This window comes from Ammospiza nelsoni, chromosome 15 (assembly GCF_027579445.1).
Source record: "Ammospiza nelsoni isolate bAmmNel1 chromosome 15, bAmmNel1.pri, whole genome shotgun sequence".
Taxonomy (NCBI): Eukaryota; Metazoa; Chordata; class Aves; order Passeriformes; family Passerellidae; genus Ammospiza; species Ammospiza nelsoni.
Window position 1 is genome coordinate 861,003 of NC_080647.1, and position 19,926 is coordinate 880,928.

The 19,926-nt window shown below is 50.4% G+C and overlaps 1 protein-coding gene across 3 annotated transcripts in view; it reads right to left on the reverse strand.

The window, feature by feature from the left end:
* Positions 1-1,783: 1,783 nt before the first annotated feature.
* Positions 1,784-19,926, reverse strand: part of ATP11C (ATPase phospholipid transporting 11C) — a 55,461-nt gene continuing 37,318 nt past the window's right edge. The window contains exons 21-30 of one of the 3 annotated variants that reach the window (XM_059482707.1): positions 19,411-19,513; positions 18,056-18,201; positions 17,640-17,699; positions 16,508-16,635; positions 14,011-14,146; positions 12,165-12,230; positions 11,278-11,381; positions 9,190-9,343; positions 6,264-6,359; positions 1,784-5,091 (exon numbers count right to left, since the gene is read on the reverse strand). In XM_059482707.1, the coding sequence (XP_059338690.1) occupies positions 6,267-6,359; positions 9,190-9,343; positions 11,278-11,381; positions 12,165-12,230; positions 14,011-14,146; positions 16,508-16,635; positions 17,640-17,699; positions 18,056-18,201; positions 19,411-19,513 (990 nt within the window). In that variant the 3' untranslated portion in view covers positions 1,784-5,091; positions 6,264-6,266. Of the gene's footprint in view, positions 5,092-6,263; positions 6,360-7,518; positions 7,610-9,189; positions 9,344-11,277; positions 11,382-12,164; positions 12,231-14,010; positions 14,147-16,507; positions 16,636-17,639; positions 17,700-18,055; positions 18,202-19,410; positions 19,514-19,926 lie in introns of all 3 variants that reach the window. The other 2 variants (XM_059482708.1, XM_059482706.1) reach the window with 2 other exon arrangements.

A 19,926-nucleotide genomic window follows, 5' to 3' on the forward strand; every position in this document is an offset into this window, starting at 1 on the left:
AAAAACACCCAACTTTTTTCTCCCTTTCCCACGTTAAGGCTAGAAGGTTGGGTTGAGACTGGAGCCATTATTTAGATTTGAAAAATCACCCTTCAAAAATACCTGTTCAGTCAAGCGCTGAGAACTGGAAAAACAGAGCTGGCTAAACACAGGTTAGAGTCAGAGTGATGTCCAAGGGATTGCTCACCTCTGGAGTAAGCACAGCACAGCACACCACTTGTGCAGAACAGTAATTAACCTCGGGCTGGTTTTCATGAGCTTTAGGGGGATTTCTTGTGCACACAGCAGCATCACCCGCTCCAGGCGTACTACTACAGTCTGGTCCAGGCTGAGCAGACCCTCCATAGCCTGGCAGAAACCCTGGCCCCACTGAAGCCAGCCACACCTGCACAGGTTTAATCAGGAGGATTTTATGTCTCCTACTTGAATGTGAAATAAAAACAAAGGGCTCCACTCTGTCCTGCCACTCTCACTTTCCCCGTGTCAGTCAGAGCTGCCTTGTTTGCTGTCACAGCTCCTGCTTTTGGAAAGGAGCACTCTCAGGTGCACACACCCACCCTTTCTCCAGGCCACTGTGCATTTTCCGGCTTAGCAGGTTATCCTGACGTGTGAGAATGTAAAGCAAAGCCCCCTGGCAGCAGTGGCTGCATGTCCTGCAACAGCTGCAGGGACAGCAGGGACAGGGACACCGTGACCCCTCCATGTGCCAAGAGCCCTCTCAAGCCAACAGCCTGACCTTCAAAACCTGCTGTCCTTGTTAAAAATCACCGTACAGCACGACACTGCCTCTCCTTTCCAACAAGGGCTGCACGGTGTTTGAAACGCTGATTTTGGTGCTTTCTGAGCACCGGTGCCCTGCGGTCAGCGCCCATCGCTCACACTCACAGCTCCTGTGCTGCCAGCCTGGCCAGCCAGCTCAGAGAGAGCCTCCCCACCCTGCAGACGTTTCACTATCGCTCCTGCCGCTGTTCAGATCCTCAATGCGTGTATCTGGTTTCCAATAGTACTCAGGAAAGGTTAGAGTTTGTTTTAAATAGCTCAGCCATCTGTCCTGCGGTGCCTGATGGGAGCTGCAGGCACACAAGCAGCCAAAACAGAATTTTTCAAACTGTCAGTTTCTCATTACAAACATTTCAGCTTGAAACAGACCCGTGTCCTTAAAAAGAAAGTTAAGCCTATATATTTCTTGTGCATTATACAAACACTGTGAGTCGTGCTTTAGCAGTTTCCTCGTGTTGTTGGGATTTCATCAATGCAAATATTGGGCCTGAACCTCACCAGCACCAGGCACTTTGCAAACCCCATTTGTGTATTCTGAGGCTTTGAACTAAAAATTACTTATTACAAGCACGACACAGAACCAAGAACCAAAACAGCAGCAAGGAAAACACTTCATGAATGGAAATCAGGCACATGGACCTACATCAGTTCCTAATGTCAGCTGAAGCCCTGGGTTCACCTATTCTATAAAGTTAAATCAATTTATTCACTTAATTCACAGGATTCACTTTCATAATTAAACGTTCATTTTGAGGGAAATGAGTCGAGAGCACACAAGCCAGCTATGCGCAGCAGCTGATACCCACAATTGCTAATACGCTGCTGGAAAAATAAAAATGTATGAGAAGCAAGCAGTGTTTCCTTAGGCAAATGCTGCTCCACATCACACAACCAAGCATGGCCTGGCTGGCACCTACCCCAATGTGAAAATGCTGATTGTGCCCCTAGCACTGCCCTGGAAAACCCCTAGGAGTATCCAAGGAGATGAGAGAGACAACAAATATATATTAATCAGAACAACATACCAAAGTTTATTGATTACTTCAAACAAAAGTTTCTGTAATGAAAAAAGAGCAAGTTGCATTCATAAAAGGTAACATTCACATTCAATTTCCTTGATATAAAGCAACATAAATGTATAAAATTGCATTTAAGTGAAAAAATGTAAGGTTGCAGTCCTTTTTCTTTGCAAGAAGCTGAAAATGTATCTGCTCATTGCCTGTATATAATTTACATTTTCTATACACTACATGGTTTTTTAAAAAAATTTATAGCTGGGAAATTGAATAAATGGTGCAGTATTAGGAAAGTTTTTCAACTGTGTGTATACAAATTCAATTTGAAGCTTTTATGCAATTCCAAGTAATTTATAATATTCTCATAATGATTAGGATTAGTTTTTGAGAAGTCGCTATGACTACACCAAGCTCCGCTGTTACCACATAAGAGTTTTAGAGGGAATCTTAATTACTTTCCTTATCTTTCAGTGTCACTAGTCAGTGATAAAACTTCAACAAATTACGATGAGAAAAGCCCAGCCTTTTTTCCTTCAAGTTTCTCCACCGAAAAGCCTGTACTGACCTTTAGTGTCCCTGAGGGCACCGTGAGTGCACCAGGGACCCACCAGAGCATCCCTGTGCCACTGCTGCCACGGCAGCCGTGCTGCCCCACACCTCACAGCCTGACCAGCGCCTCTCCTGGCCCTCTCCAGCCTCAGAAGGGGCTCCTGTGTCCCCTGAGTCACCCACAGCAATTGGAATTCTGGTTTTGCCATGGCTGGGTGACGAGGATCAGCTCTCCTGCAGGACCGGGCCAGCCTGGCTGTCCTGGCACCCAGCCCCACACCAGTGCACTACCTGAAGATCCAAACCCAAGAAAAACTGCATTTTCCCCAAAAGAGCTGCTATTCAAGAGATTCCACATGAATTCCACCCTGCACACCTCGGGTTTGAACGCTCAGCTATTGCAATGGCTTGTTCCAGCTGGAGACAGGACACTTGGAAAGGCCAAGAGAAAGATTTGGTTCTCAGAAGGCTCTGACTTGAGACAGGCAGCAGGAATTATCCTGGTTCTGTGACTATTTGAACAGTTCACACACACGTCAGGTTCCACTGCTCCCACTGACACCAATGGGGAACACTCTGAGCCCTGGAGCAGAGCACGACACAAAACAAACTCAGAAGCAAGGTGTCAAGCGTGGGACCATTCAGGCTTGGAATGGTTCTGAATCACAGGAATGAGGCATTTTAGTGCCCATTTTTCAGAGGTTATGTAAACACAAGTCAGCAACCGTGTATTTAAGGAGAATGGTTAGATTTGGCATATAGAGCACATCTCCATTGTATTCATCACATACTTGATCTGTAGGCACCACATTTCTGCAGGGAAAGCTGAGCACGGGACAAGGGCTGCAAGTCGAACTCTACGTCTGTGAAATGAGCTAGGAAAATGGGAAAAGCAAACAGAAGCAGGAGATGAGAGCTTTGCCCACGGGCACATGCTGGCAGTGCAGCTCCTGCCCCGCATGCAGCAGGAGCCGAGCGCGGACGCCGCTCGTGCTGAGGCCAGTGCAGAGTGCATGGCACAGTGCTCCTGTCCATCCTTCCATCCATCCCCTCCCGTGCTGGGCGAGGGCAGGGCAGCCCCAGGGACTGTGCACTGCCCTCTCCCACTCAGGTAAGGCCATCCAACCTCCTCACGATGCACCAGAGGATTTGCCAGCAGCCGATCCGCACCAGCCGCAGACGAACCGCAGGGACGGCAGCCAGAGAGCAAGGCTTGATTCTTCCAACAATTAACAGTCTGCAGTTAATTTGGTGAGGGGAATGTTCTGTCTGTCCCAAATGGTTCTGTTGACACAAAGCTGAGTGAGCAGGAGCCAAACCCAGCAGCAGTGCAGAGCTTGCTGCTTCTGAAAGGAGCCCCAAGCTTCTCCCCGCAGCTCCTCTGGGGGACATCAGCACGAGGCAGGACTGCCACACCACCCAGCAGGGCACACAGCCTGCTCTGCCACTGCTCATGACTTCACACAACAAAACAAGCTGCTCTTGCCACACATGAAGTATAAGACAAAAAAAAAATATTGAGAGTCAGGCATCTCACCTTTGCTGTGCAGAACCTAAAGAGGAAAGTTCCTACTACCATGGTACAGGTAGATTTGAAAAGAACATGCCAATTTAAAAATAAATGTAAAATGAAATCAGGTTCATGTATTCCATTTCAAACTGCCTTCTTTTTTCTTAGTGCAAATAACTCAAGATGCAGTTTCATACACCTGCATGTTGACAGGCACAGCCCATGTCCCTGGGATCAGCCAAGGACCACACTGTCCCTCACCCTTTACAGTGTTGGAGCCACTGCACAGTGCAGTAATGCAAGCACAGCAGAGGAGCCTGGGCACTGGGGCTCAGAGTCTGGCACAGCCCAGCTTCTGGGATTCCTTTTTCCCCCACAAAGCTTCCTTCCATCACAAACAGCCACAGAACAACCTTTTCTTCGCTCTGCAGCAGGAACAAACCCAGCAGCAAACCGCTTGTGAGAGGATGCTCTGGCACTTCCAGCACTGCAGGTCTTCACAGACACCACTGCTGTGGCCAGACCACAGACTGTTTCCAGCTCCATCTGCAGGACACAGGGACAAAGGTTTCTCCCGAATTCTCAGTGATCCTGCCGTGTCCATCTGGGCACCCGTGGCTGGGGACGGCAGCTGCCAGCGAGGCAGCACAGCCCAGCACCAGCACCAGGAGAGGGGCTCCAGGGCTGCATCCACCTCCTGTGTGAGGGCAGCAGCCTCGTCCCAGTGCCTTCAGGGCTGCAGGGGAATGTCACTGGCTTGGAGTCTGTGCTACTTCTTTGGTCAGGCAGAGCAGGAGCGTGAGCAGCCCTGCTGCTCTGGGGCAGATCCGCAGCGGGCACACAGCCCTGTGCGTGATGGGGCTGGCACTGCACTCCTGCATTCGATCCATGCTGCTGGGGTGAGCTCCCAACGATGCTGTCCCAGCTCCAATGATGCAGGATTTGGCAGAACTGGTTTTTCTGGGAGGGCAGGGAAGCCTCAAGACCAAAGCCTGACCTGGGGCCGGTGCCCTGGCTGCTCTCCCAAGCAGGCTGCTCGCAGTCCTTGGTGCTATCAAAGGTCACTGCCAGGTTAAAACCATGGGTTCCTACAGCACGACAACGTTTGTGTGGAGCACTTTAAGGTATCCTGAGAGGATATCTTTCTGCCAGATTAGTAACAGCATCTTCAGCCTTCACATAACCATTCTCTATACGTTTGTATGACACTAACACAGGCAGATCAAAGGGGCCAGCCTGCAAAAATCAGAAGGAAAACAAACAAGTATTGCAACTGTTACATTCCCAAACCTGTAAACCTTTCCCTGGGTTATTAAAATAAAATATATAGGAGAAGAAGAATAATTAGGCCATGATAAAAGTGCCAAATATCATTCACAACCAAGTAATCAGATGACAAATAAATTTTCACAATTTGCAAAATGCCGCATCAAGTCCAAAAGTGGCATCTGCCCCACTGTCCCCTGCAGCTCCTGTGCTGCTGCAGCCACTCCCACAGCAGTCTGCAGCAGTGTGTGGTGGTGGAGAGCACCACCTAATGTCAGTGGGGAGGGACTGGCTGCACTGGAGCCGGCAGGGCTGGCTGCACTGGAGCCGGCAGGGCTGGCTGCATTGGAGCCGGCAGGGCTGCTGCTGGCCCTGCCATGCCCATAAATCTGACTGCTTTAGCAGCAGGGCTGGGCACAGAGGTGCGAGAGGTTCGTAGATAATCTGCAGGTTTATGTTTGCAGCTCACCACACATAACATCTCCCCTAATGCAGGATTGTGAATTCAATTAGGCACTTTTACTTCTCTTATTCTGCTGTTGGCTTACTACAGAGTTTAAAATCAACCTGTAGGAGGATGCTGTGTGTGTGCAGACACACGGACACCCAGACAGGCCTCTGTCCCATGTGCTGACACACACAGACAAGTACATGTGTTTAGTACCCATCTGTGCAGATGAATTAAAACATACTTATTTCTACCTGACAGAGCAGCATGCACCCTAGAGAAAGGGATTCTGGTACCATTCAGATGCAATACTGGAATCATTTTAACAACTGAGATTTCCATCCTTCACTGTAAATGTATCAGCTTTTATAACCAGTGTTAGCACGATTCAGGCTGCACTCTCACATTCAATTTTGTGCTAATATTAGACTGAAGTAGCAGTTAAATTGAGAGATTTGTTTACATTTTGCCAAATACTTGAAAGGATCTGTACAGATATGGGATTCTGAAGAAGCTGGATAGTACATCCCCAAATTAAAATGCATCCCAAGCATTGCATCTCCATTCCACAAGGACAGGTGCCCCACACCGAGAGCCAAGAGGATTACAAGAACCACGGTTTAATTGATTTGGAGGGGGTTACATTTGGTTAATCAATGCCTTTAAAACCATCCCAATCCTCAGGACAGGGTACCTGTTACAACACATTAGACTCATCTGAGAATGTTCTTAAAAGAAGAGGTCTGACAGAAGGTCTGGCCGACAATGAATCAGGTGCCTTCCTGCTGCTCTGCAACAGCGAGGCAAAGAGACACATAGCACACAGCCCTGAGCCTGACACACAGCCCCTCTGACAGACAGACACACAGCACACAGCCCTGAGCCTGCCTGGTGACACAGGTGCCACAGGGCAGGACACACAGCCCCTGGCACAGACAGACACACAGCACAGAGCCCTGAGCCTGCCTGGTCACACAGGGCAGGACACACAGCCCCTCTCACAGACAGACACACAGCACACGAGCAGGGCAGGACACACAGCCCCTGGCACAGACAGACACACAGCACACAGCCCTGAGCCTGCCTGGTGACACAGGTGCCACAGGGCAGGACACACAGCCCCTCTCACAGACAGACACACAGCCCCTGGCACAGACAGACACACAGCACACGAGCAGGGCAGGACACACAGCACAGCCCCTCTCACAGGACAGGGCAGCACACCGTGACCAGCACTGGTGGGTTTGCAGTGCCACGGGCACGGGAGGTGCTCAGAAACTGCCCTGCTCCCCAAAGGGTCTGGAGATTCACACTGCAGGTGCTTCTGAGGGAGCAGCAGACATCCCTATCCCCACACAACTGGTGTTTTACAACAGCCAGTAATGTGGGGAGCTGCAGTGAACCCAGACACCAGGGATGTGCAATCAGGGTGCTTTGCTGAGGGTGACCCCAGCAGTCCCACGGTCAGCAGGTCCAGGACTGTCCCTTGGTGTGAGGGTTGTGGGCTGTGGCTTGGTCACTCACACAAAGAACAACAGCAGCACTGGAAATGGGATGGACTGGGGAGGCTCCTCCCGGGCCAGACAAGCCTGAGCCATTTGACAATTCACCCAGAGGACAACCGACACTAATTCCACCTTGTCCCACTTCTGTCTGGTCCACTAAGACACAACTACAGCAGGGAAGGAGAGTGTAACCAGCTTTGTGTGTGCCCACCTCACCCGGACACCCTGAGCACCACCAGCTCACCCACCTGAGCTGCAGCAAGAGACCAAGGGCAAGAGACAGACAAAATATTTAAGCAGAAGATTTAAATTAAGGCAGAAGGTGGGGGAAAGCGAGGTTCTGCTGTGTGAGTACATCTAAAGGGGGGTTTTCAGGAGTTAGGCATTAGAAAGAAGAAAAAAGCAGTGAGCAAGCAACACATTGCGACTCAGAAAGGAAATCACCTTATTCACTCCAAGAAAAGCTGTGATTGCTGGAAGTTTGAGAAAGCATGAAGATAGTGGATGTTCCTGAGGAAGGAAGGCGCTTCGTTACCTAGTTCACAACAGCACAAAAGACAGAAAATTGCAGTACAAGAAAGAGAAAGGCAGAAACCAAGGAAAACACAAATGCGCCTTGCAGTTAAAAAAACAAACAGAACCAAAAGAAAATAAAAACAACCACCACGTTACCACACAGAAAATTTAATAAAGGCTGAGCAGAGCTGATGTGCTGTTATAGGACACCAGGGGTGAAACCCTGTCCCACTGGGACCAAGGGCAAATGCCCAACAACCTGGCCTAACTCTGCCCTCCCCTTCCAGAAGGGACCCTTGGCCCAAGCTGTGGATCAGGCTCCCATACAATGTCCCTAATTCTGTTTTTCACTGTATGCTTCCCTTGGGACACTGATATTTATTTTATTTCAATATTAAGGCCAGGATTCTTAACAAGGGTTTTGATTTGAATTCATCTACCTGGTCCTAGATGCCTTTACAAATCAGGCAGCTGACTCTGGTGTCTGATGGCTGGCACAGATATCCAGAGCTGGTATCTCCTTCAGGCACTTACAATAAAGCTCTTACTCAAAATGTACATTTAAATATTTCTCAGCCTGTGTTTAGTTTGGGATGCACATCTGAAGAGACTTTTCTAGCTGACACTCACTTTGCTTTGCTAAGTGATTTCACAAGAGCCTTTGTTACATGAATAAAAAGCACTCTTGAATGTAAGTATTGCAAGAGGGGACAGATCTTTGCTCAGCAGCTGAAGGCAAAAATGGGCCACACCTCCCAGGTGAGCTGAGCTGGGGCTCAGAAACCCCCAGGTCACCTTCCAGGGCACAGCCCCAAGCTCTCCTCTGTCTGCAGCTCAGAGCAACTCACTCCCAGCCTATTCAACAGTGGTGCCCAGCTGGAAACTATTAAATCATACCCAAATGGAAGTTACATGGACCCTCACAAAACACAACCACAGCTCTGTTGCCATCTCCCCTGTTTTCAGCTTCAGTGATGCCCCATCCCTGGGAGTGTCCAAGGCCAGGATGGGGCCCTGGGCACCCTGATCTAGGGAATGGCACCCCTGCCCTGCCAGGGGGCTGGAACTGGGTGATTTTAGGGAGCCTTCCAACCCCAACCCTCCTGTGACTCCCTCAAGGACCAGGCTGGGGGTTCCTGACTGAGCCCTGCCCATGTGCCCTCAGCTGTGCCCTCTGCAGCCCTGGCACAGGAGAACCCCAGGTGGGACCAGACCTGACCCTGCTCCCACTGCCCAGCACCTGGGCACACACCAGGGAGCAGCCTGCTTTTCTGACACTACAACAAGCAGCTTTTCTCAGGACAAGATAAAGTGTGTTTGGTGGCCAGTTCAGGCTGGACAAGGCTCATGCTCTTCCCTAGGAGACACCACACTCCCACCCAGGGAAGGCACAGGCTGACTCTCTCCCTGCTGCAGACCTAGGCAGAATTTTTGGAATAACTTTTTGACATTTTTGGCACGTGAAAGAGCAAGGCAAGACTCTAGGAAGCCTTCCTTGAGATGTGAGTGGTACGTGGTATTGTTAAAGGTTCATCTGGTGCCTAAGGGTGAGAACAGTCTGCCTAAAAACACAGTGCAACACATCACCTCGTTCCTTACCTGATGATTTTTCTCTTTTATATTTTTTAAAACTATTAGAAGAATTTCTGGGAAAAGGCTGATAAAGATCAGGAGAATTATTGCCAGCCATGTGGAAACAGAAGTCAGCATATGAGCAAATACAAAATACATTCTTTGCTGCTTCAAGAAAGGCCTGGAAAAGAAAGGATACAAATAAATTCTGGTTAGCATGGGTTTTCCCAGAAGATCAGAACCAAAGCAGACTTCAGGTAAAGCTATTAGCAGTTGTGTCTCCCTTTCAGACAGAGATGGACACAGCACAGAAACACACTGCCCATCCCTCTCCTAATGCATCTCCTCCTCCAGCTGCACTATTTCTGGAAGAGTGTCATGATCCATTTTGCATCTTCCACGTCTGTTTCTTTTCAGGGTGGGAAGGGGCTTGAATTTAGCCACCATCACTGATAAATTATTCACCTCATCAAAAACCAGGTCATTTTATTTCAGTGTCAGGCTTTGCTATAGCTTCTGGTTTGGTTTTGATAGTGGAAATCCAGAGTCTCTCAATCACAACAGGTTATTTGCCCCTTCCTCCTTTCCTTGATGAGGGAAAGCAACCAACAGCTGCTTGTGAGAAACACCTCATCAATAACTCACGACAAGGATCCCAAAGCAGTTGGGATCCCAAAGCAGTTTTTGCTTACTGTTGGATCAAAAACATTGAGCTGTGCAAGTTAAACAGTAGGAAGAGTTTTCAGTAGAAAGCTCAGTTGAGCATAGAGATGTGGCTAGATTGCAGACCTGGATCTGTTGGTCAGCAAGAGTTAACTGAGGAGCTAAAGCTTGTGACCCCCACAGAAAATACTGAAATCTGTTCTACATCCTTATTAGCAGGCTACTGGATCAGGGATGCAGCCAATATCCCATGGCAAAGCAAAGGGGTAAAACAGAGATGCTGTGAGTGTCAACTGAACATTTACTGCAGCACAGGAAATACAAAAGTGAAATGTTTGTAATGTACTAATGTCACCTGCTTTTGCAACACATTGAACCTACAATCCTGGGTGCACTTAAATCAATGAGAATTTCTTCATTTCAACACCAGGACCTGACTCTCTCCTGCTTGTCCCAGAGGGCCAGGTCCCCTTGCTCTGCATCTGCCTCACCTGTTCCTTCTGCTTCACTGAGGTTCTTTCCACCACAACTTGTCTGTCTCTCTCCTCCACATGCACAAACAGACCCTAAAAGGTTCGGTCTAGAACCTCCCTATAAAGGCAAGAGCCTCAAGCAGCAGAAAGGCAAACACCCCCTGCCCAAGCTGAGCACCTGGATGATGCCCAGGGTGTTGTCTCTTTGAGAACAATCCCTCTGCTGGGCTGAGAGCTCCTCAAACCCCTCTCGCGGCACACCAGCCCTCCTGCAGCACTGCTTTTGGGGGGTGTGGTGGGGGCAGAGGAAGGATCGGGGCTGCACACCCCTGGCACTGCCCTACACACCCCCTGGCACCTGCCCTACACACCCCTGGCACTGCCCTACACACCCCTGGCACCTGCCCTACACACCCCCTGGCACTGCCCTACACACCCCTGGCACCTGCCCTACACACCCCCTGGCACCTGCCCTACACACCCCCTGGCACTACCAGTCTCCAAGGAAGGATCGGGGCTGCACACCCCTGGCACCTGCCCTATACACCCCTGGCACCTGCCCTACACACCCCTGGCACTGCCACTCTCCAAGGAAGGATCGGGGCTGCACACCCCTGGCACTGCCCTACACACCCCTGGCACCTGCCCTGCACACCCCTGGCACCTGCCCTACACACCCCCTGGCACTGCCAGTCTCCAAGGAAGGATCGGGGCTGCACACCCCTGGCACCTGCCCTACACACCCCCTGGCACCTGCCCTACACACCCCTGGCACCTGCCCTACACACCCCTGGCACTGCCCTACACACCCCTGGCACCTGCCCTACACACCCCTGGCACTGCCAGTCTCTTAGGTAGGAGCAGGCTGCACACCCCACCTGGCACCTGCCCTACACACCCCTGGCACTGCCAGTCTCAGGATGCCCTGAGGAGGGGGCACTGCCCTAGCAAAGGGCAGGGGAAAGAAAACAATACTTGCCAAATGACTCCTCCCCAAAAGAATGAGAAAAACACATAGAAAGCAAGGGAGCCCCAAATCACAAAGTGGTTCATCCACGTCCAGAATCGGGTATCTAACGCTAGCTGTGGGAACAAAGAGAGACAAAACAGGCTTTAGATGCACAGTGCATTGCATTTATGTGACATTTCAGACTGGTTTCACATTAAGGCTGAAGGTTCTCCAAACAGCTACCTGTGTGCATATGGGCACCAGGACAAACACTTTCCATGTCCACAGTCTGGCACAATGCTAGCAGGGAAACAGTGGCATTCTAATTGTAACTGACACTTTTAAATGGAATAAATTTGATGCAACCCCTGATCCTACAGGAAAGAAACATCTAAAGGTTACGGGGACTGTAATTGCCTCTTGTCACCACCTGCTGTCCTGAACCAAACACAAAGGACCTTTTGTAAGGTCTTATGCAAACAGTTTGTTCTGGAAAGCTCCATGAAACAAAATAGATTTGCTATTGTTATTTGACACGTGTGCTTTTGTGATCACTTTGGCACTCAGCCTTGTCTGAAACAAGGTGGACAAACCCAAATTCTCTATTGCTCCTCTCCTCTTGCTGGAACTGAGCATCAAGAGGTGAAAGCGTGGGGGAGAGTCAACCATAACCAACTGTGGTCCTCAAAAGAGGGGAAAAATAGAAAAATAATTTAAACAGAACAAACACAAAAAAGGAATACATACTTAAGGGCCACAGACCGCACAAAGCAAAGTAAGCAGGTTCTGCCTCTACGGGAGAAGATCTGAGTGTGGTGGGAAATACTCAGACACTATTTCCAGCCCATTCAGCCATGATTTCACAGTGCACAGGAGCCTTGGAAAGGCCAGCAAGGAAAGGGAAGGGAGGTGCTGACCTTGAGAGTGACGGTGAACACCAGCACGGTGAAGACAATCGTCCCAAAGGTCCAGTTCCCAAACACCTGCAAAACACACGGGGCACTGCCACAGCGTGCTGGCCCTCTGGGGAGGCACAGCACGGGGCCAGGGACACGAGGGAGCAGGGGAGGCAGGGACAGAGGGACAGAGGGACAGAGGGACAGAGGGACAGAGGGACAGGGACGCTCGCAGCTCCGCACGCCACCCTGAGCCATGCAGTGCCACACACACACAGGTGACAGAGCTGGGATGTGACAGGGACAGCCTCCTACTAACAGCAATGTCAATGAGGACACAAGGCACTGCACCACCTGCAGCTCAGGGTTTCTTGGCAATTTACTCAGTTTCTGCTTTCTCGCCACACCCATCCTCCTCCTCCTCCTCATCACCTCTCTGCAGTCCCCTTGCAGAGGGCACCAGTGGGCACTGGTGCTGTCCCAGCTGGCTGGTTTGTGGGAACTGGGGACTAGGCACACAAAGGAAAGCAGATACTGTCTATCAATCCAGTGATGGCAATGAATGGGAGAGATGCTTACCAAAGGCTGTCAAGTTCTGAATGCATACATTAAAACAGAAAGTGAAATGTAAAAGTTTCCAAAAAATGCAAAAAAATTAAAGTCAATAGGAGTGAAAAACGAGTCAATCAAACATACATGGATATTATGAACAATTGCTGGTAGCAGTTCTTACAGGCGTAAGTGTTTACAGAACAGGACATAACCACAGATCTTACTGCAGTGCCACACAGATCTGACCCCTGAAGGCATTTGCAGAGCACATCAGTGCTTCATGTTTCATTCCAATCCAACCAGAATGGCCACAGACACAGCAGAGCACTGATCTGACAATACAGGAGCTTGGCTGCATGTAGCTGGGGCCATAAATGCTGGCAGTGATGCAGTGTATGGATACACACACAAATTTCATCAGCTTTTCTCCAAGTGTTAGCCACTAAAGAGTTTTGGTGTTTTCAGGGGTCACAAGTGATGGTGCAAAGAAGTTTCCCATCAGCCAAGATCTAATAACACACTGCACATCCCCTTGGGGAAAGGGTCCTGAAACCACTCAGGCCACCTGAGCAGCTGCCCTGCACTAATGCTTTGCTCTGTACTCAGTTAACCAGCAGAACAAGAAAAAATGAGAAAAAAGGAAAAATAAAAAAACCCTCCATCTTTCTTCCTCCTCTTTCTGTGCAAGTTAACCCCAGCAGCTCCCACAGCAATGCAAGGGCTCATCCCCACAGCAGAGGCATGAGCAAGGAGGCAGCAGGGACAACATCCCGGTGCCTCCAGGAGCTGGGGACTTGGGCTGGCTCCAAAACAGGAGCAAAAGGCCAGCCCAGCCCTCCGTGGGCAGAGAGGCTGCACCCACAGCCCCAGGCAGGCCCAGCACACAAGCAGCCCTGCACCCTGGCTGCCCCGAGGAGCACCGTCCCACCAAGGGGGATAATTCAGCTGCTCACAACCAGCCCAGCACACACTGAATTTTGGGCTGTCCCTGGTGGGAAGGACAGACCCTGCCCTGGGCCAGTGCCTGGGACCACACAGAGCAGGGGAGAGCCCTGTGCAGAGCCCACTGTGCTGAACAGGGCAGTGTGTGAGACTAGTCCTGTTACCTAGTGAGAGTAACCAGCTCTGCCCCGTTTCCATGGCGATCTGGAAATGTTTTATTTCAAGCATTTGCTGCAGGATCACACCATAAGCAAGGCTCCACTGCTGGACAAGACTGGAGACACAGTGCACAGCTCAAGCAGAGATTCCCTGCCAGCATATCAGAGGCAGCACACAACACAAACACTCATCTTCCTCTCTCTGGGGCCGTTACCTTTCCGTTGTCTTCCAAGGAGGAGTTTTGGAAAAGAAAATAAACCCCAAAGAAAAACACGAGTCCTTCAAAGGCGCCCAGGAAGGTCCAGTACAGGAAGGGCCTCCACTGCAGCATGGCATTGTCTGACACCTTCCTGCCAAGAGATGGAGGAACAGCACCATCAGCACCATCAGCACCAGCCAGGCTGGGCTGCAGAGCTCCCCACAGCAGGGCTGGGGGCCTGGAGCAAGCCCTTGCAGGAGGAGCCCAGGGGGAACCCACAGAAACACCTGCCAGGACATAAAGAACACTTCTAATGTCAGCTGCTGATCATGAGAAATCACAAGGGGTTCAGCACATTAATTGTTTTGTCTTTCTCCTCTAGGTAAAACTTGGATGAAAAAAGCACAAAGTCAACAGAGGCTGTCCTATACCTCTCCTGCAGCCCCTGTGCTGCCCATGGTATCTGATATTTTCCGCTAAATTTTAAAAGCAGGGTAAGGCTAAAGAGCAGCTGTATGGGATGCATAAAATCCATGGTGTGTTTCCCTCTTTTTGTGTTGGAAGCACAAAGTCCTTTTTTGAGAAAGGCTCTGCAAGTCCTGCTCCCTGAAGTGGTGTTTTTCGGCACAGGCTGAAAATAACCTCCTGAATTGTATGGTGGGTGTTTTTATCACAGGGGTTGTAGCAGGAGGCTCTTGGCTGAATCCAGGATGAGATCTGGGACGGAGGCAGCAGCAGCAATGGATGGGCTATGAGCAGAGCTCTGCAGGGACCACACACAGGGCCTGGGGAGTGGAGGGTGGCTGTCAGGGCAGGAAGGAGTTAAAAACAGTCCCCTGCATCATTATCTTTTCAGACTACTTTCTGTAAAGTCCCCACCTTTTCTGCATTGTTCTCCTTAACTCCTAAAGGAATACATCCCCTTCCAGCAAGATGCACTTTGCAAACCTGTGTGGTGCTGGGCTCCTGTAACTGCATTTCTGAAATGAGATCCTACTGAAACCCACACAGGGTGATGCTGTGACCACGCTCTAACGTGTCACACCTTGGGTCTGAGAAAGCAGCAAGGACAAACCAGACTGGAAGCGTGGAGCACTGCAAGCAGAGAAACACAAGCAGCTTCCTCCCTGTGAGCTCTGTTTTGCACTGCCATCTCTGTCCTGCAGTGCTGGTGGTAAACAGCTTTCCCAGAGTGAGGATCTGCAGTGCAGCAGCAGCAGCAGCAGCAGCGCAGCGGGCGCTCTGCACCCAGCACAGGCACAGGAATATTCCAACCATGAATATTCCAACCAGGCTGTTCCCCTGCACACACAGACCCCAGAGAGCACAGAGCCCACAGGGGAAGGCACAGGGGCTGCTGCTCCTGCTCTCTGTCGCACTACATTCAATTACCAAGCTATTTAAAAACCCAGACGGTGGCATGTTGCCACGGAGCGAAGGAATACAGAGCTGTAATCAATCATGGCTCTGAGTGTTCACTTCAAACCACCCAAGCCCCTTCCCAGCCACACAGCTCTGGCTGCATGCACTGCTGTTTATACCTAGGGCAATGCTCACACAGGATTTGAGGCACCTGATAATTCCCTTTGCTGTCTCTGCACAGAGATCACCCTTGGCTCGAGCACACACAGCTCCACTGCTGAGGAGCATCACACCAGTGACAGGGCTGGCACTGCCCAAAGCAGCCCTGACCTGGCTTTGCCCCAGGGCTGAGCTGACTGCCAGGCTGGGGAATTGGCAACAGGGATGCACAGAGAGGGGCTTCCCCAGAAAACATGTTCCTTAGTCTCTGCTGAAGGGCTGCCCCAAGCACGTGTGTGGCAGGGCTGGGAGGAAGAGGGAAAGCATCTCTGTTCCTGGGCAAGTTTGGAGCCTCTCCCTGGAGAGAGAAACCAAGGAGAGAAAGCAGCAGGCAAAGCAGAGGGAGACAGTCTGAGCTGTCCTTTCCCTGGGCAGAACACAGTGTGTGGATCAATGAGCTGAGATCCCTGGGTTCTGATAAGGGAACTTGGCCTTAGAGGGGAAGCCTGGGGGACCACATCCATTTAGACAAGCTGAGAATCCACCTGCCTGAGCTGGGCTTCAGAAACATTCATCTTCCTGGAAATGCATGGATCTGTTTTCCTCCTGAAGGCTGCCCCTCCCCTGCCTGCATTACACGCTCCATCACGTGCCTGGCTCAAAGGTAACGTGAATGAATGGCCTGGCCACTCTCACAACTCCATTTTCCTTCTGGATGAATTCCACCTACAGTTTACCCTTCACAGAGACACAGCAGTGCAGTTTGCCAGACCAGACACTGTCAGGGAGCATAAACAAGCAGCAACAGGCAGTAAACACAAGGCTGCTCAGCCTGAGTGCAGAACAGCTGAGCCACAGGGACAGGAATGGCTTTTCCTGCCCTTGGTGGTGACGCCATCCCTGACACAGGGCAGGGACACCTGCTCACCCTCCTGCAGCCAGAAACCCAAAGCCCAGGTGGCAGAGGCCAGCCCAGGCCAGCAGTACTCACATGTAGAGCTGAGGGTCCGAGGTCAGGGTGTCAATGCTGATGTGCTGCTCCAGCAGGCTGTAAGCCAGGATGGGCAGCGACGTGAAGCAGATGTTGTACATGGTCAGGTAAGCAGCATCATACAGTGGCTTGGAGGAGGAACAAAGGGTGACATGAGACAGACAGGAAAGGAAAAGGCCTCTCCACAAAGAAATGAAAGCATAAATCACCAGCTCCTGCATACCCTCTGTCACACAGATGCCTCCCTCTGTCACCCAGCACAGCCTCGCTGGATGGAGCTGTGCTCTGTGCAGGGCAGGGGAACAAGGCACCTGCAGTGCCCAGGAACCTGCCCCACTGACAGAAGTTCTGTAACTGGCTGGTCTCACCTGCAGCTTATCCCCCAGAAAAGCAGTACTGAGCAGCCCTTAGCACAGCTCTCCTCTTGCTGCTCCTGTGCTGCTGTTTCTGTTAATACATCTGGTGCCTCCTGTGGCTCTCTAAGGACTACACTGTTTTAGAGGAACCACAGCTTCTTTTTTTAAAAAAGGAAAGTTTTCTGCCAAAACAAGCAGAGAACTCTCTCTCACCATTCACTCTTCCTGTAACTTTTGAGCCCAAATAGACACAAAAGTCCCTTAAGCTGACACTAAAGCCAAAGCTCTCATCTCCAAGCACATGAACCCACTCACACATGGATCTGCCCCTCTGACGTTTACTTGGATTAAACAAAGCTCTGGTAACACTCATTGTGTGTCTTTTTTTAAAAGACATAAGAGAATGAACCGTTCTTCCTTCTGAGTGACATTTTTAACGCACTGAAATTCAGCAGAGGAGACAACATCAGGAAACTGTTCAAAACTTGTTCTTGTAAGAAAAGCAGAAGTAGCAAAATCAGGTGCTGACAAACCAGCCAAACCTTTCTCTCACTACTTCAGGAAGGTGTCCACCTGTGTCTATGGCTGGTGGATGGGAAAGGAAAGAAAGCAGATTGCTCTCTTTGCAGTTATGGTTTCAAAATACTATGTTCCAGATCTGGTGCTAGAGCAAGGTGGTAAAGGGACAGGATGCCAAAAGCCAAGTCTCTGATAGGAGACCTCATCCTGCCACTTGCTTTGTAACTTGCCTTTATAGACAAATTAGTGGAAGTTACCTGCTGTGAGAATCCACAAAAGAACTGGTATAAAAACTGTGGTAAAATGAAGCAAAGGTTCTGGGAAAACAAAAGACAAATGGTCAGCAGGGAAGCACTTGACTTCTCGGTCTACACCCAGTAGTTTTTCCTGTTATCAGACATTAGTGTCTGACATTACAACATCAGACAAGGTAGGGCACTTGTTCAATCAAGCACAAAAGCAATCCTGTGAGCAGTTAGTATCTGCAGGAGACACGAGAAGAATGCTCACATTGCTCTGTTTTCAATGGACAGGCACATGGCAGACACAGCCTGTCCCAGGGAGGGAAAACAGAGCTACAGAATATCCCCCACATTAATCCTGTTCATTATTCTATTCTATTGCCACAGAAACGCACAGGATAAACAAAGATCAGCTGCACACTGCCCCTTACCTTATAGAAGAAATACTGTACAAGGTGTGCTATTCTCACATAATATAAATGCCCATGTGCTAGTAGCAGTTTTCGTAAGTGTTTAAACTTTGGCACAGCATAGTCGCTGTTCCTGGAGGCCTGGCGTCCTTCCTTGCCCTTGATCCCTGCAGACAGAAGCATGCAAGGGTTAATCCCCAAGGGCTGCAGTCTGGATGCTGTCCCCAGGTTTGCTCACATCACTCAGTGCCTCAAAGGGACAAAGGCTGAGCTTCCCTCTGAGAGCCCCAGGAGACCAAGCACGAACACTTGGTGTGGTTTTGGCTCCACAACACTCAGACCTGCCTCTGGAGGTTCTCAGCTATATTTATTTAGGCTGCTCTGTGATTTCCTGTAAGGGCCTGGTGTGAGAAGGGAGTCTAGGCAAACCTGATGGAAGATAAGGAATTGGTTCCCCTGGGCTGGCCTGCGTCTCTCACAGCTCAGTTACTCCCCTGCAGCTGCTCAGCCTCCTGAGCCATCCCCAGAGCTGCTCTGCTCACAAAAGGCACATCCAGATGGGCTGCCCTGGACTCCCTGCATTAGAGGGCACCACAGCATCTCCAAGAGCCCCAAATGAAGAACGTGCCCTCTCTCTCCCACTGACCCCTCCTCAGTGGTGTTACAGGAGGCTCCGTATTTCAGACACCATCCTGCAGACAGGAGGAGCCTCCAGCTGCTGTGGGTCACGGGACAGTGCAGGCACAGCACACCTGGGCACCAGCCCCCAAACCCCTGTGGGTGCTGTGCTGAGCTGCTGCCACCAGCTGGCACAGAGCCTGGCCCTGTCACTGCCCTGCCACCAACCACCATCTGTCTGCTGCTTGTGCCCCTTCTCCCTGAGCCCCAAGCAAGCACCACCACTACTCTGGGCACAGAGTTTTGGAACATAACCTGCAGTGTGTCACTGAAACAGAGAATGGTGCTGGCACTGGTGAGCAGCAGATGAGGATCTCACCTCTCCCTTCCCCAGTGGGCATGGTAAAACACTGGCACAGGCTGCCCAGAGAGGCTGTGGGTGCCCCATCCCTGGCAACACTCAAGCTCAGGCTGTACACAGCTGAGGAACTGGATGGAGCTGCAGATCTCCCTGCCCACTGCAGGGATGGGACCCTTTAAAGGCCCCTTCCAACCATCAGTATTCCATGATTCTGTGATCTCAGCATTAGTCTGGAGTTAAACTCTGCCTCCAAGGAAAGCAAGAGCAGGGTTCTCACATTTTTCAGTGGGATTGGTTTAGCCACATGCAATCAGAAACACCAACTGCACCTCAGAAGGGAGCCCCAGGCAGAGCAGACAGGTGTGGGCTGTGAGATGGATGCTCCAGGGACTCTTACCTATCCCAACATGTGCTTCCAGAATCATGCTGACATCATTTGCACCATCCCCTATGGACAGGGTTATCGGGCTTCCTTTCGTGTTCTTCACCATTCGCACAATCTAAGAGATTTACAAAAAAACAGCAGCAGAACCCAAAATTCAGTGAAAAAGCCTCCAGAGACCTTCCCGCTGCTCCCCCCAGGACAAGCAATCAGGCTTTTACAGCAGCACTGAAACACCTGGAGAGCTCAGGTTAATAAAAGCCCTCTTTACTTGCTGTGCAGTCACAACCAGAGCAGAAGCCCAACCCAGCTGTGCAGGGCTGAAGGACAGGATTTAAAAACAAACCCCAGATCAACATCCTGCTCTTCCCTTCTGCCAGACCCTGCTCTCCCAAGGGTGGGCTCTCTCACGCATCCCAGGGAGCAGAAACACATCACTTATCAGCCTGGGACATCATCTGCTGCACTGAGGAAGTCACCAACTCCACTTGACAAATTTGGAAAGGAAAAAAAAAAAAAATTAGCAAACTG